The sequence below is a fragment of the Aythya ferina genome (assembly GCF_964211825.1).
Source record: "Aythya ferina genome assembly, chromosome: 16".
Classification (NCBI taxonomy): Eukaryota; Metazoa; Chordata; class Aves; order Anseriformes; family Anatidae; genus Aythya; species Aythya ferina.
Window position 1 is genome coordinate 9,618,717 of NC_140315.1, and position 15,148 is coordinate 9,633,864.

Genomic DNA, 15,148 nt, shown 5'->3' on the forward strand with positions numbered 1-15,148 from the left:
AGAATTTGAATATATCTGTTTGGAGTTAATTTTTACTTGGCAAACTCTGAATTTGTGCAGCTAGAATAGCGCTGTGATTCCCAGATCATGCTGTACCTTAATTTGCCTGTGGCAAGTAAGTTGTTTGATAAATTGTTGTTGCAAGCTATTAAGGATCATTTTCTAATAAATACTTTCTAAGTTGGATGTGTTTTAATACTTTTATGAAAACCAGTTTGCTTTATTGGCTGTTTTCATTTTGGGAATATCCTTTGTCTTTGAACTTCTTGAAACCAGAAGTTTCAAATAAGACATCAATATTAGTCATCTAGGGTTGTTGTGAGGTGAAAATAAGAAATCAACGCATTTCGGAGTTTCTGGAACTGTTGAAAAAAGGATTTTTTTTCATTGTCACAACAAATGTAAACAATATTCTGTCATTAAAGATGAATTACTGGAATTCCGCAAGCTAAATATATTGTGTATGAATGGATACATAAACGTGTGCTTTATGAAAACTCAGACAACGTGAAATTTATTTTTGCAATTGTTGACTTGAATCTTCGAGGTAAATGAGATTGTTTGGTTCTTTGAATGCACATCAGGGAATAAAAGTAAGGCTATTAATAAAACTAGAACAAACAAAACCCAAGTTCACCTAGAGAGAGGCCAGGCAGATCTTCAGGCTTGACTGAAATAAACTGTCTTGACAGATCACCTACTTTTTCCTCTTTCTGCTGAGATACGTAGAGTAGTTCATGATCAGGATTTTTCTGTTTTACTTTCTAAAGGAATGGATTAGAACTGGAGAACACCATACAGTGTATTTGAAAAGCTGTGAAGTAAAAAAAAAAAAAAAAAGCTTAGTGTGGGCTTTTGAAGGATGTCTGTAGGCAGCAACATATAAACAAATGCTGGCAAAGATTCAAACTGATACTTTCAAATGAAATGTGAGTATTTTATCTCAATCTGCTGAGGAGCTACCTCTCCTCTTTTCGTAAGGGTGCATCACCTGGTGCCCTGCAGTCACCAAATAGAACAGGAAGATGTAATTGGAAAGGATCCTTTCTGGTCTAACTACAGAAACAATCCATCTGGGCTGTGTTGCAAGGGATTTCTTATGTTTTAAAATCTAGAATAGCAGAAAAAGACTTATCTGTGTGTGGTGTACTGAAAGACAGTTCCTTGAGACAGTGGAGTAATTTCATGGTTTCACTACTACAGATGTGAGAAGAGATTCAGGTAGCATGTGGGAGGTGATTGTGAAGACTGGTGCTTCACTTTACCTTCTGGCTTTCTTGTGTGGTTTAACGGTTCCTAGTGCAAGCTCTCAACTTTCCTCATCAGTGTCTCTGTAACATGGCGTTGAACAAATGGTTAGGGACTCATTCTACATGCAAATTCAGACCTATAGTAATGTTCCCTTCTGGGAAGGGATGGCTGTTGTCCGGAGATGCCAGAAGATTTTGGGGAGACATTTCTTTGACATTTTCAACTTGATTCCTAATCACTTTGTGCTGTACAGGGGAGGGAAAGTGGTTACATGATGGTACAGAAGTCTGTTGCAATACGGAAAATAAAGAGGAGAAATGTTGGCCCTGAAGCCAAGGCTAGCTGTCCTGATCTTTGTTGTCAAACAATGTCATGTGGATGTGTATGGCTGTTTGTAGAACTGCAGGCTATGCAGAGGTGAGACTTTGTGTGAAGTTAGCTGGTCTGGTGGAACAACACGTGTAGGTAATGAAAAACTGATACCTGTAACTGTTGTGATTTTTAGGAGAAATGTGGTATTAAAGATGATGGTGGTTTTTTGTGAATCTTATTTGAGGTTGGATGAAGCTGAAGTGGAAGACAGGGTTCTAACTAGTTGTTTGAACAGTGCAGACTACTTCACGTTAGCCTCTTTGATACTGGGGTTAAAGCAGATGATGATGACCTTAGAAAGATGAACAGTTATCCTCTTTGTCTAAAGCTTTGCTAATTCTTATTCAGCACTGTTTGTCCTGCTGCAATCACTACAGCTGTAGTGTATTAAGTGACGTGGGTAACATCTGTCTGGGGAGATTGCAGATTGGGAGGGCTGAGTGGTGCACTAAGGGGATCAAAAGGTGTCTAATAAAACTTCATCTCTTTATTGAGATAATTAATATTTACACCGTGCAAGTACGAGAAAGCTATGTGGATAGGCAAATACCAGAAAGGCCAAACAAATCTACCTTGCTCAAATAGCTTCTCTATGGAAAAAATCACACTTTAAAGCATTTCTTAGAACTTTCAAGCAGCACAATATTTTATTTGCTACTGGAAGGCTTATTTTTAGTTTTCATGATTGTAGTTGTTCCTTCAGCAGAACTGGCTGTAATCTGAAATGCAATAAAACTATCACTTCTGTTTTTGTGAAGGCAGCACCCGAAGAAAGGGGGCTTTGTAGCATGTAAGGACAGGACAGGACCCGAGGCAGAGCTTGCCCCTTGGGGGGTTGTTCAGCCGCCGTGCTGTTAGGCCTTTTTGCTTCTGCGGCTTCTGTGCTGCGTGCAGGAGCCTCCCCGAGCAGATTTCCTGTCACTGTGCGAGCAAGGGGGAGGCTGAGGGGGGAGTGGCTGCACAGGCAGAGCAGGAGCTTCAGCAACTGCCATACTGAACCACCAGCTGCCCCCTTCAAAGGGCAAAAAAGTGCCGTCGTTTTACACCCGCCCCCCATAGCGAAAGCTCAAGGCCTGAGAATCGCGGAGCGGCCCCGAGTCCTCCCTGGCCCCTTTCTGCCCGGAGGTGGCACCGCCGTAGCCGCGTCCCTGTGGGCAGCGGGAGCCCTAAAGCAGGGGGCGAGGCAGAGCTCGGCCCGCGGGGGAGGAGGGAGCGGAGCCCGGCCCGGGCGCTGCGGCGCGGGCAGAGGCGCCTCCATCTTGCTGGGACGGGGGCCGGCAGCCGGCCCTTCCCGGCGAGGGACCCGCGGCCGGGCTGGCGGCTCGGAGCCCCGGGCGGCCTGAGGGTGGCGGCCCGGCCCCACCGCGGGGCGGAACCGCCCGGGGCCGCGCCGCCACCGCCGCGAGCACCTTGCGGGGTCGGGAGCGGCCGCCGGGCCTGACCCTTTCTGCGCTTCTGCCCGCAGATGGCGCAGTGCGTGAGCAGGGTGGAGCTGTCCGTGTCCTGCCAGCGCCTCCTTGACCGGGACGTCGGCTCCAAGTCGGATCCCCTCTGCGTCCTGCTGCAGGACGTGGGCGGCTGCCAGTGGGCTGAGGTACGGCGGCGGCAGCGCCCTCCGCGGTGCGGTCGGGTCCGCGCTCGGCGTTCCCGGGGCTCGTGGGGTGGGGGCGTCGGGGTCCCGCTGCTGTTGGCTTCGTTCGCTGCTCGTGTGCTCGCCTGGAGGTGCGGCGGGGCCGTGGTTTGGCTGCTCCGGCACGTGCTGTCCTTTCTGTGCTCAGAGCGCGCTGTGTTCCTGGCCTCTTTCTTTTTTTTTTTTTTTTTTTTTTTTTTTTTGCCTTTTTTCTTCAACTTTGTTTCTGTGTTTGTACAGTTAGATCGCACGGAGAGGATAAAGAATTGCCAAAATCCCGAGTTTTCAAAGAAGCTAGTTGTCGACTACTATTTTGAGAAAGTGCAGAAGTTGAAATTCGGTGTGTATGACATTGATAACAAGTCCCCTGATCTAAACGACGATGACTACCTTGGAGGGATCGAGTGCACGCTGGGACAGGTACGCAGGGGAACACGTGCAGCGATGTACAGTGTAGCAGCAAGCACCGGGTTTGTTGTGAAAAACGGGAAGCAAGGCTGGTTTATGAAAGGCTTTGACACATTCACGTTTTAACACATCTTGTTCCTTACGCTTATTTAGCATGTTAGTTTGTGTCCCTGCTGAATGTAGTTAGAGAAATCATGTTGAGTGCAAAGTGAAGGTTAGATGTGCATGGTTTACCAGTCATTATGGAATGTAAGAAGCAATCGTAGCGCTAATGGGAGATTGGGAATGAGGAAGGCGTGGAGCCTGGAGAACTCTAACAGAGCCTTTTTGGTTTCCTTTGCACAAAAAGATCGTCAGACCATAAATTCAGGGAAGTAAGACTGTCTGAAATTCTGCAGTTGATTCCTGAAGAGGAGTTTGTATTGTTGGGTAGGAGAAGAAAGGTGGTATTTGGGATATTAAAGAAAGACTTGATTAGCTAAATAGTCTTTTCTGATTTTCAGCAGCTGTTTGACTACTTGTAACGTAAATATCTTGGGGGAAGCAATAATAGGAGGCTAATATAAAGTTTGAGATATACTAGCGGATATTACTTTGTGGATAGGGAGGGAAAATGTTAAGACTGCTTAACCATTTCAGAAGCACAAACTGGTATCTGTCACTGCAGGAAATGGACTTAAACCCTTTAGAGCTTTTTAGGAGAGTTTTAAAAAATTAATCCTAAAGAATAATTCTTTGTTTTTTGTCTACCTTGATGTTTATAATATCTGTCTTTTAACCTCAGGTTGTGTCCAGCTCAGTGTTCACTCGACCTCTGGAACTGAAGGAGGGAAAGCCAGCAGGAAAAGGCACCATAACGGTAAATGACCTGGTTGTGTGTGGAAAAAATGATTTCTTATTCTTTGGTATGTGGTCTGGGACAAAGTAACGTTTCTGGTTTTGTTTGTCTAATTTCAAATTCTGCATGTGTACAGGAAAGGTATGCATTTGTAACCATACACAGAGTTTCTCCAAGCACAAAGCATAAGCAAAACTCAGTAAGGTGTGTGTGTGTATATGTGTATATATTTATATTTTTTTTCCTTTGGCGCAGATTTCAGCAGAGGAGATTAAAGATACCAGGGTTGTCTATTTAGAAATTGAAGCCCGAAACTTGGACAAAAAGGTATTGATTGATTTATTTTTAATGATACTTCATGCTTCTGTAGGTTTTGCTAGCAAAAAGGCAGTAACTGTAAAAATAGGCAGTCTCATTGTGTTGTAAACCTTCAACTAAGCTCTGTAATTCTTGTGTAAGAAAGGCTTGCTGTGTTTTGTTACTGATAATGAAGTGAACTAGAGACATAATAACATGCTGAAAAATACAGTCTTAGATGCGAATTTCAACCACCAGGTTTTGGTTCTGGAGGATTATTTTGGTTTTGGAATAATGTATGTGTTAGTATATTAAATAATTGTCTAGATTGTTGTAACTGTGCAGTTAACTGGGCTTTCTGTAATGATATTAAAGCAGAAGAGGTGGAAATTCAGATGTGCTACCTTGATGTTATTTTAAGCCAAGCAGAATGTCACAATTCATAGTAACAAAATACTCTGAGGAAGCACAGTCTTGGAATCAGAGATGATGTATTATGATGGCTTTGAAAGTGCTGCAGTTTAAAAGAGAAAAACAAAATGAAAGAGGAAAACAAATGTATAGCTTGTTTGACTGTGGTTTGTTTGAAATGTTACGTACTGATGAGCTAGCTGTTCTCTTATTTGAGTAAAACACAGGAGTCTGATGAGTTCTGTCGGGGTTTTGTTTGCAGGATTTCCTAGGTAAATCGGATCCATTTTTGGAGCTGTACAAGCAGGGCGATGCTGGAATGTGGCAGTTGGTGTACAGATCAGAGGTAGTATTTCTACACTGATGTGTTTCTTAGTGTTGAGTTGATCTGACAGCTAGCTCCTACCAAAACCAGGAATGTGTTGCTACTGGTCATGCTGTGCACCAGTTCTGTGATGAAATTTGTAATGTACCCAAAAAAAAAAGGGATTTGGCTCACTGACCTGGCAGAAAATGGTTAATTTGCTGCCTGGTCAGTGGGTTAAGCTGGGTTGATGAAGAGTCCAACCGTGCACCAGGGGAGAAGAAGAGTGGTAGGACTCTTCCGCCTTTCAGTGGCGATGATTGGCGTGGCTCTACAATTGAACCCTACTTTGTATTTCTATCTTCTATTTTTAATAGAACTTTTTGCTTGGTGTTCCATACATTGTCAAGGTGGAACTGACTGGGGCTGTTCAGATAGCCCCACAGAAGTACAGAACCCTCATGATATGTTTCTTAGTAACTTGCATACTGCATCCCTCACGTGACATTATGCTGTCGTTTTTTTTTAAGGTGATTAAGAACAACTTAAATCCATGCTGGAGGAAGTTCAGTGTTCCCTTGCAGACCTTCTGTGGTGCTGATTTTAATAAACCTATCAAGGTACAGCCTTCAGAATTTCAAATTTGTTGTTGTAAGAAACCCAATCTGTTGCTATCTTAACTATGAGTAATCAGGTTGTCTAGTCATATTTAAAATTTTAGATTGCCCTTCTGGAATAATAAGAGTATGGCACATAAGTGATTATATGTCTATTAAGTATGAAGTCTGTCCTAAAACATTGTGAGTTGTCAAATTGAGAAGTTAGGGAATGCAGAAGTGACGCTCTTCCTAATGATTCATTGTCATAAGAATTATAAATGATTATTTGGCTATTATGGCTAGCATTTCAGGTTGGGGACTTTCTGTTTAATTGTGGCTTTCTAACACTAAGTAAAAACTGTGAGGCTTGTACTTGATAAGCTTGAATTTATTAGGATACTGACAGAGTGGGCAGCTAACAGCTTTGTCCATTCATAAGAATGGTGGGCTTATCACAGCTGTTTTTCTTTATGTTTGAACAAGAAATTTGGTTTTGAGTCAGAAATGAAGTTCCTTGTAGTCTTGCATATGATGATTAATGTTCTCTGGTCCTGAATTACGGAGGTGGTAGCTGACCAATTACAACTTTCTACAAGTTTCTACAAAAATAATCTGTTAGCAAATTAATTCAATTTCTGTTCTAAGCAATACACTGATAATACAAAGGCATTTAAAGCCATAACTAGTCTTATGTTGAGTATAGTCTCTGTTTATCTAACTCCTAAACACTTTCCGTTTGCAGAATTTTCCTGCCTCACCCTGTTTGTGAAGAAACCTCATGCTAGAAGTTTGATTTGAAAGGTTTAGCAAAAAGCAATGCATGCTAACCTTTTAATTTGTGCAGCATGAGAGATCGAAAGAATTACTGAGATTATTAACCTGGAAATAGATGTTCAAATCTGCTGAGTTTGTTGAATATGTGACAATGTTCTCAGTGGCAGTTGTGAGCTTTTGCTCTAGGGGAGTCAACAGTCTTAGGTCAGAAAGAAGTCTTGGTCCAAAAGTTCTGAAATAAATGTGGAAAGGAAGTGGCAAAGAGATGTATGTTACCTTGTCAAAACTGACATGACATGGCATGATTTAGACATTACATTACTGAAGTTCAATTTACTACAGTCTAAATTCCTTTTTTTTTTTTTTTTTTTTGGAAGCTTTCTGTGCTTTGGAATTCACTTTGAAAAGCTGTTTTAAAAATTTTAAATTAAAATTTTTGCTGTTAGTTCCTTTCAGATAAAATCCTTGATGCATGTGCAAATAGCATACTAAGTTTCACAATGCATCTGAGAAAAAGAATTAAATATTATCTTTTTCCCTACGGATTATGGAAGTTGTGGAAGTTGATCATAAAAGGGACTTGAGACAGGTGGGAACAGTAGCACTAAAGAATGTTATGTTGCACTGGAGTTGCATTTTTCATTTGGTATGTGATGCTCTGAATCTCTTGTTCGAGGCTGCCTAAGATTTTTTTGGAACAGTTACATGTAGAAAAATGGTTGCTGAAGTCCTTGTACTTCAACATAGTGAAAATGTCCATGTATGTGCATAAGTCAGTTTGTTGTGTCTCATAAACATTAGCTTTGCTAGCAACGCATGATACTTCTGTAGTGGGAAACGTGCACTAAATGTGCGTCTGTAAACATAAATCTTTAGGTCAAATTAACGATGCTGCCTAATATTTTGGTAATTCTTTCTTTGTTGTGATGCAGTCATGTTGTTTTTGTTCCCTGCTAAACAACAGCTCAGTTCTTTGACACATTGTAATCTTCTTACAGTTTCTTTAAGAAAAAGGGCAAATAAAAGCAGTTTTTCTCCCCCATAATTGTTTAAATAGAAATAGTAAACGTAAGATTTAAACAAACAAAACTCCCTTCCAGTCCATGCATTTGATGGCAAGTGCATAAAGGCGAATCCATTTTCTGTGAATGTCGGAAATTTTTCTTGTAGATTGAAGGGGGTCTTTGACCCACTGAGTATATTCCATGGTTCTTAATGAATATTGCATTGTTCAGTTGAGAATAATTGCATACAGTATCTTGCAGTATTGCTAGCTGACCCCTGAGGTCAGGCCTTGCTTCAGAAAGCAGTTACTGGCAGCTTCGGGTACTTGGTCCTACGTCGCATCTTCCATGTGTTGTTTGTAGCAGCACCACTCTTCAGATAACATGCTGTGAATCTAAGTCCATTTTAGAAAACCCTTGCAAAAGGAGGTTTGTTTTAAGCTATATCATGCTGTGAATTGATAGCAGGAACAGGTCCTAAATATGTATTTTTGGCATGGACAAGAGTGGACAAGAGCAAGCAGGAGGAAAAAGGGAGGTGCGTAGAGGTGGCAGCAGCTAAAATTCTCTGCAGTTATGTCTTGGCTGTATTAGCACCAACGACACCCCCAGTCTGTACCTCTGCATGATGGCCCCCTTGAGCAACCTCCCTCACATGGTCAAATCACTTCTGAATGATGTTTTAAACGTTAGAGTTGTTGAGAGAGGCAGAGTGGGGTTCATGGTGGAGCATGGAGGTTTCTTCATAGTGAAGCATGCAGAAGAGAGGAATGGAACAGTGGTGGGTTAGGAAAGATGAAGGGGTAGAAACATAGGGCCCAATCTCTAAAGTGATCTTGTTTTCCTATTGGAGAGACTGAAGGATGGCATGGTGCTTCCAATTTGGCTAGGTTAGACCACAATTCATCCAGCTTTTTGTACAGATTTCCCACTGAAACTAATGGAAAATCCCTTGGGGGTTGAAGGCAGTAGGAAACCTTCAAAGAAACCTGTCCTCAAGATTAGTGATGTAGCTATTCGATGCGACTTCCTTATCTATGTGTCATTTGTAGGTTCGTCTTGTCCCATTGTCCTGAGGAGAAAGCTGTTACTATTTTTCACTGAGGCAACACCAGTTCCTTGCCTAATAAAAGCAGACCTCATAGCGAGCTTTTGAGTCGGGGTAGTACGTGAACTTCAGCAGGGGGGAAAGTAGCTGTCCACAAACTTTTTCTTGATTGACTGCTTCTGGATTTATGTCCTGCTGTACTGTGTATCATGCACGTTCTAAATGCTTCTGTAGTTGTTGATTGGCTGGGGAGCTGTTGCCAATGTACATTGTACTGGTTTTGTTCTAAGCCATAGTTGTTACCAGTTTTATTTTTAAATATGTTGTATTTTTTGCATTCTCTACTTCTAACTGAAATTCATGCTGTGTGTCTCTTTTTACTGTGAGATTTCAGTTAGTGATACGGATGACAAGACCAGTTCAGATTTGATGGGGGAATATACTACCATCAGTGCAAAGCTGTTGGAAGCAGGGGGATTCTGTGGTCAGCAGCTGTCATTCTCCCTAATGCAGTACACTTGCCCATTGCTTGCTGTCTCTTCTCTTCCAGGTACAGTGTGCAGATCATGATAGTGACGGGTCACATGACTTGATAGGCATTTTTGAAACTAACCTGGCTCAGCTGCAGAAAGCAGGTGACGGCTCTCCGGTGAGCTTTCTTAGTTCCTCAATTAAGTCCATATTTCAGTCTTTCACAAACCCTTTTTAGTACTGATCTCTAAGAGATTTTTAGGTTTTGTCTGCAAAAGTGATTTTTTTTTTCGTTTGTATCTTTGTATTACTAAGCCACTATCTGGGGGGAAAAAAAACAACTGACAAGGGGAGGATACTACTGTTTTTCTTGGGTACTGTTAGCCCTCCTGTTCCTACAGACATCCTTGAACCCATTGTCTGCTGGCCATGTGCCATTTCTTGCCAGCAATTCTTTGTGCTTTTGCCTCTGCTGAGCCAAGTGGAAACAAAAGAGCTTCTTGTTAATGCTGTAACAGAAGAGCGTAGAGGTAGGACTCCTCTCAGGTAACGTTTGTGCCTGAGCTGGTTGCCCTTACTAGCACTCTGGTTGCTTTTTCAGCTAGAGGAGAGAAATGGTGTTTCCAAGGGTCTGCCATTGAGAACCTGTGACCTAGGGTTTTTGGCCTCCTTCCCTCCCTCTGCCTGCTTTGCCTTCTCCTCATCTGTTTGTGTTCATTCCTTTCCCTTAACTGATAAAGAATGTGATTATGTTAAGAGAAATGCTTGCATTTGTGACAGACTTTTTTGTCCTCTGTTACAATGACTGTTCGATGATTCTGCACAGACTAACAGTCATGTCCCAAAGAGGGACTTTCTTGAAGTCTTGACGTATGTGCTTTGCCTAATGATGGTAGCAAAAACATCAATTTAACTTGTCAAATAACAGCCACAGTGATCACAAACCTTTTTAAAATGAAGTCTCAGAATATTGCTGGATAACTCTGAAATTGCGTAATGTCTGACACTGTTCTGTTTCAATAGTTTGCACTGCTGGAAATGCAGGTGTTCTATTACTTGCTTCTTGAATGCTTGCTTTCTGTAGGTGGAATATGAATGCATTCATCCTGAGAAGAAACAGAAGAAAAAGAGCTACAAAAACTCTGGCATTATTAGGATAAAATCCTGCAAGGTAGGAAGATTATTGTCATCGTTTGGCTTTTTTATGTTTTCATTGTAAAGAAATCTGTTTTTGTGGGGAGGAGGTGTAACGCTGTCTGTCTGTTTCTCTAGATTGAAACAGATTATTCATTCCTGGACTACATCATGGGAGGCTGCCAGATTAATTTTACGGTGAGTTGTTTCCCCACTGCACATCTTGGTAGATGCTAAGACAAGGGCAACGGAGTTGTGGTTAGTACTTCAGTTTGCAGTGTGTGTTTTCTTAGGAAGTGATGAAGACTGCCAAAAAGAAGTAACTGTAAATTTTTACTTTTTGCTATTAAGTAGCAAATTTAATGGATCCTGAGTTTCTTATGCTTCTTTTGAGAAATCAGTTCTCAGTCTGTCAGTGGAAAGGACTACTACTCCTTAGACATGCATGTGACCCTGTCTGAAAAGGTGTGCAGGCTTGTTTGCCCGTTCCTGTATGGACTTTGTGCCTGGGAGGAAGGGAGCAGTGTGGAGCTAGCCTAGCCCTCTGTTTTTGGTTATGGTTGGTTCTTAATTGCTTATGGTGATGGTTAAGTGACCTGTGTTATCGTCTTCTGAACTGATTAGGTGGGCATAGACTTCACTGGCTCCAATGGCGATCCCAAGTCACCAGATTCTCTTCACTACATTAGCCCAGATGGGATAAATGAGTACCTGATTGCCATCTGGAGCGTGGGAAGTGTAGTCCAGGATTATGACACGTATGTAAGAGGCTCTTGATTGATCTAGTCACCACATGAAAATGTGTATTAAATGACACACAATGTGTCACAGCGGGTGTCATTGATCAAGGCTGATAGCTCATTCCAGAGCTGTAGCATTTGGGTGACTGAGATGCTGCCTTTCCTTGGAAGATCCCCACAGGTGCTGCTGCTGCTTCCTCCTGCTTCTGGCATTGCCAGGAAAGGCAATGGCAGCACTGCTTAATTCAGAGTGTTTGCTTGATTTGTCTTCCCATATCTGCCCTTTTATGGCCTGGGTTACTCTAGAATGCTGCTTTAGCTCATTGCTAATCCTTTATTGCTGATGGTGCATTTCAAACACAAGTCTCTTGTTTAATTCATTGGGAACATGTTCAGCCTGCTCTGTCCTTCAGCCAAGCTGTGACTGGGTTGGCTTCTCTCTTGCTACTCTGAAATCTCCCACGAGTCCTGTAGGATGCTGCATTGAAACAAATTCTGAATCTGTCAGGTCCCTGCCTGAAACACTTGGGTAGCTGGCTACTGGCCATGGGAAGCTAGGTGGCGTACCCATTCCTCAGGGCAGGAATTGAACCTTGGTCTCCAACTGTTTTCTGGGAATAAAACAGAATAATGAAGTATTAAAGAATTGCTGTTTCACAATTTGTCTTGTTACCCTTTCTCCCTAGGGACAAGCTGTTTCCTGCATTTGGATTTGGAGCTCAGGTTCCTCCTAGCTGGCAGGTAAGGCCTTCACAACACTATGCAGTTGCTCTGTTCATCTCTGTATTCTGTAACTGATTGTAACATCCCTATTTCTAGGTGTCTCATGAGTTTGCTTTGAACTTCAATCCCAGCAACCCTTATTGTCAAGGTGAGGACACCTTTTTATTAATATTTCACTGACAGGGATTGATTTTAAGTGTTACATTTCTTTCATAACTGGTGAAAAGCATATGTAGCATGAAGACATGCAGCAAACTACATGTACTCTTACCTGGATGGTGACAAGAGTGAAATTGTGTTGATGCAGGTTTCTGTGTGGTCTGCATAAGCTTCAGTGATTGGGACCTGATGGGATTCATCCCAGTGTACCAAGAGAGCTGGCTGATGTCATTGCTAGGCTTCTCTCCATTATTTTTCAGTGGTCTTGGGAATCTGGAGAGGTCTCAGTCGAATGGCAAATGTTCCAATTTTCAAGAAGGGCAAGAAAGAAGACCCTGGTAATTACAGGGCTGCCAGTCTCAGTGTCTGGTAAAATTATAGCGAAAATTATTCTGGAAGTTATTGAAAAACATCTGAAGGACAATGTGGTCATTGGTCATAGCTAACATGGATTCACGAGGGAAAGGTCCTACTTAATTTCCTTTTATTGAAAAGGTCACCCATCTAGTTGACCATGGGAATTGTTGATGCAATCTTTTTTGGATTTCAGTACAGCTTTCAATGCTGCTTCTCACAATATCTTTCTGGACAAAGTGTCCAGCATGCAGATAGATAAAAATATAATATGATGGGTGAACAATTGGCTTGCAGGTTGGGCTCAAAGGCTTATAATAAAAAGGGTTACATCAGGCTTGTGGTCAGTCACTAGTGGGGTTCCCCAGGACTCTATTTTAGGGTCAGTTCTCTTTAACGTTTTCATAAATTACTTGGACATAGGACTAGAAAGTGTTTTGAGTAAGTTTGCAGATGATAGTAAATTGGGAGGATCTGTTGACTCTGTCGAGGGCAGAGGGGCCTCACATAGAGATCTTGACTAATGAGGGGGCTGGGCAATCACCAAGCACATTAAGTTTACCTACAGCCAGTGCCAGATTCTGCACCTAGAAGGGGGTAGCTCTGGCTGTATGTAGGGGACAGGAGGCTGGACGGAAAGGAATCTGGGGGTTCTGGTTGATGGCAAGTTAAATATGAGCCAGCAACGTGCCCTGGCAGCCCAGAGGGCCAAATGTGTCCTGGGGTGCATCAAGCAGTCCCACATGGTCTAGCGGTTAGGATTCCTGGTTTTCACCCAGGCGGCCCGGGTTCGACTCCCGGTGTGGGAAGGCGCAATTGTTTTCAGTCTACAACTTCCTCGTAAGGGGTTGTCAAGAGGCAGGAGACCTTTTCTCCATTAACACTAGTGACAGGACCCGCGGGAACGGGGTTAAGCTGAGGCAGGGGAAATTTAGGCTGGACGTCAGGAGGGGGTTCTTCACAGAGAGGGTGGTTGCACACTGGAACAGGCTCCCCAGGGAAGTGGTCACTGCACCGAGCCTGTCTGAATTTAAGAAGAGATTGGACTGTGAACTTAGGCACGTGGTCTGAACTTTTGGGTAGACCTGTGCGGTGTCAAGAGTTGGACTTGATGATCCTTAAGGGTCCCTTCCAACTCAGGATATTCTATGATTCTATGATTCTATAAGCACAGTGCTGCCAACCAGACACTCTGTGCTGGTGTGGCCTCACCTTGAGCGCTGTGTGCAAGCCTCTCCACAGGCTGCAGGGGAACTTCAGCTCCTTCACCTGGAGCACCTCCTTCACTGACCTTGATATCTACTCTTTCTCATTCCTCGCTCTCTCAGCAGTTTGTGTTTTTTTTTTCTTTTTTCTTTTTCTTTTTTTTTTCCCTTTCTTAAATCTGCTTTCCAAGAAGCACAAGCAACATCACTTGTTGGCTTGGCTCTGGGCAGTGGTGGGTCCCTTTGGGGTCAGCTGAAACTGGCCATTATCTAACATGGAGCAGCTTCTGGATTCTTCCCAGAGAGGCCATCCCTGCAGCCTACCACTATGAAAAACTTGCCACAGGATATTCTATAATTCTATGATTGAGAGAGCTGAGACAGTTCAGGCTGGAGAAGAGAGGGGTTAGGGGGATCTCACAGGGTGCAAAGGGGATGGAGCCAGGCTCTTTTCAGTGGTACTCAAGGACAGGACAAGATGCAATGGGCACAAACTGGAACACAGGAGGTTCTAAACATAAGGAATCATTTCTGGGCTGTGTGGGTGACTGAGAAACGGAACAGGTTCCCCGGAGAGGCCAAGGAATCTCCTTTCTTGGAGATCTTCAGAAACAAGCCGGACGTGGTTGTTGGGCAATCTGCTCTGGGTGTCCCTGCTTGAGCACAGTGGGTTAGACCAGATGATGTCCAGAGGTCCCTTCCAACTTAACCATTCTGTTATTCTGTCAGTCTGTGCGGAAATTTTTGTTGCTGCAACTTGGTTACTTTTGTTATGTTAGAGGTGGTAGTGAATTCAGATCAGCAATGTGTCTGTTAGTCACACTTTCAAAGCAACCATCTGCTAAGTCTGTTAGAGATTGTGGTTACTTCTTCAGCAATGTGAATATGTTTGAATGTTATCTTTTAAAGGGTTGTCTCAAAATATTATTTTCCTTAAAGCCATCTTTTGCAGTAGTTGTTTCAGCTAATCTTAATGGCTGGTCTGTAAGCCAGGTTAAGAACTCCTAGGATTAAGGAGTTCAGCATGGAGTGGCGCAGAATTTTTCTTCAACGAACATTTTTTCCCCAGTTTAGTTTTTCTCTCCAGTCTAAGGCCAAGAAAGAATGGAATCTCAGAACTGGTGTTAAAATCCAAGTGTTTCCTTCATCAGTTCTGTGTTGTCTGCTTCACTGGAATCTGTGCCTTTGCTCTGTGATGGTTCCTGTGCAGTAGTTCAGAGGTAAAGCACTAAAACACATGTGGTGGACAAGGTGAGCAGCATCAGTAAATGAAAGTACATAAATACAAGTTAATATAGGGATCCATCTAAATTGCTCTCCACAAGAAAATACACCATTTAAGATCACATTTATAGGAAAAAAAAAAAAAAAAAGAAACAAAAAAACAAGAAAAGCTTCTTGCAGGGGAAAATCTTTAGAGGTTTAT

The 15,148-nt window shown here is 42.7% G+C and overlaps 1 protein-coding gene across 5 annotated transcripts in view; it reads left to right on the top strand.

Moving 5' to 3' along the window:
- The window catches only part of CPNE1 (copine 1), a 42,337-nt gene that overhangs the window by 23,341 nt on the left and 3,848 nt on the right, over nt 1–15,148 (top strand). For all 5 annotated transcript variants that reach the window (XM_084538299.1, XM_084538300.1, XM_084538302.1 and 2 more), the window contains 12 exons: nt 3,089–3,217; nt 3,494–3,673; nt 4,446–4,520; nt 4,755–4,826; nt 5,470–5,553; nt 6,042–6,131; nt 9,487–9,585; nt 10,492–10,578; nt 10,680–10,739; nt 11,166–11,299; nt 11,968–12,022; nt 12,101–12,152. In XM_084538299.1, the coding sequence (XP_084394425.1) occupies nt 3,089–3,217; nt 3,494–3,673; nt 4,446–4,520; nt 4,755–4,826; nt 5,470–5,553; nt 6,042–6,131; nt 9,487–9,585; nt 10,492–10,578; nt 10,680–10,739; nt 11,166–11,299; nt 11,968–12,022; nt 12,101–12,152 (1,117 nt within the window). The remainder of the gene's footprint in view (nt 1–3,088; nt 3,218–3,493; nt 3,674–4,445; nt 4,521–4,754; nt 4,827–5,469; nt 5,554–6,041; nt 6,132–9,486; nt 9,586–10,491; nt 10,579–10,679; nt 10,740–11,165; nt 11,300–11,967; nt 12,023–12,100; nt 12,153–15,148) is intronic.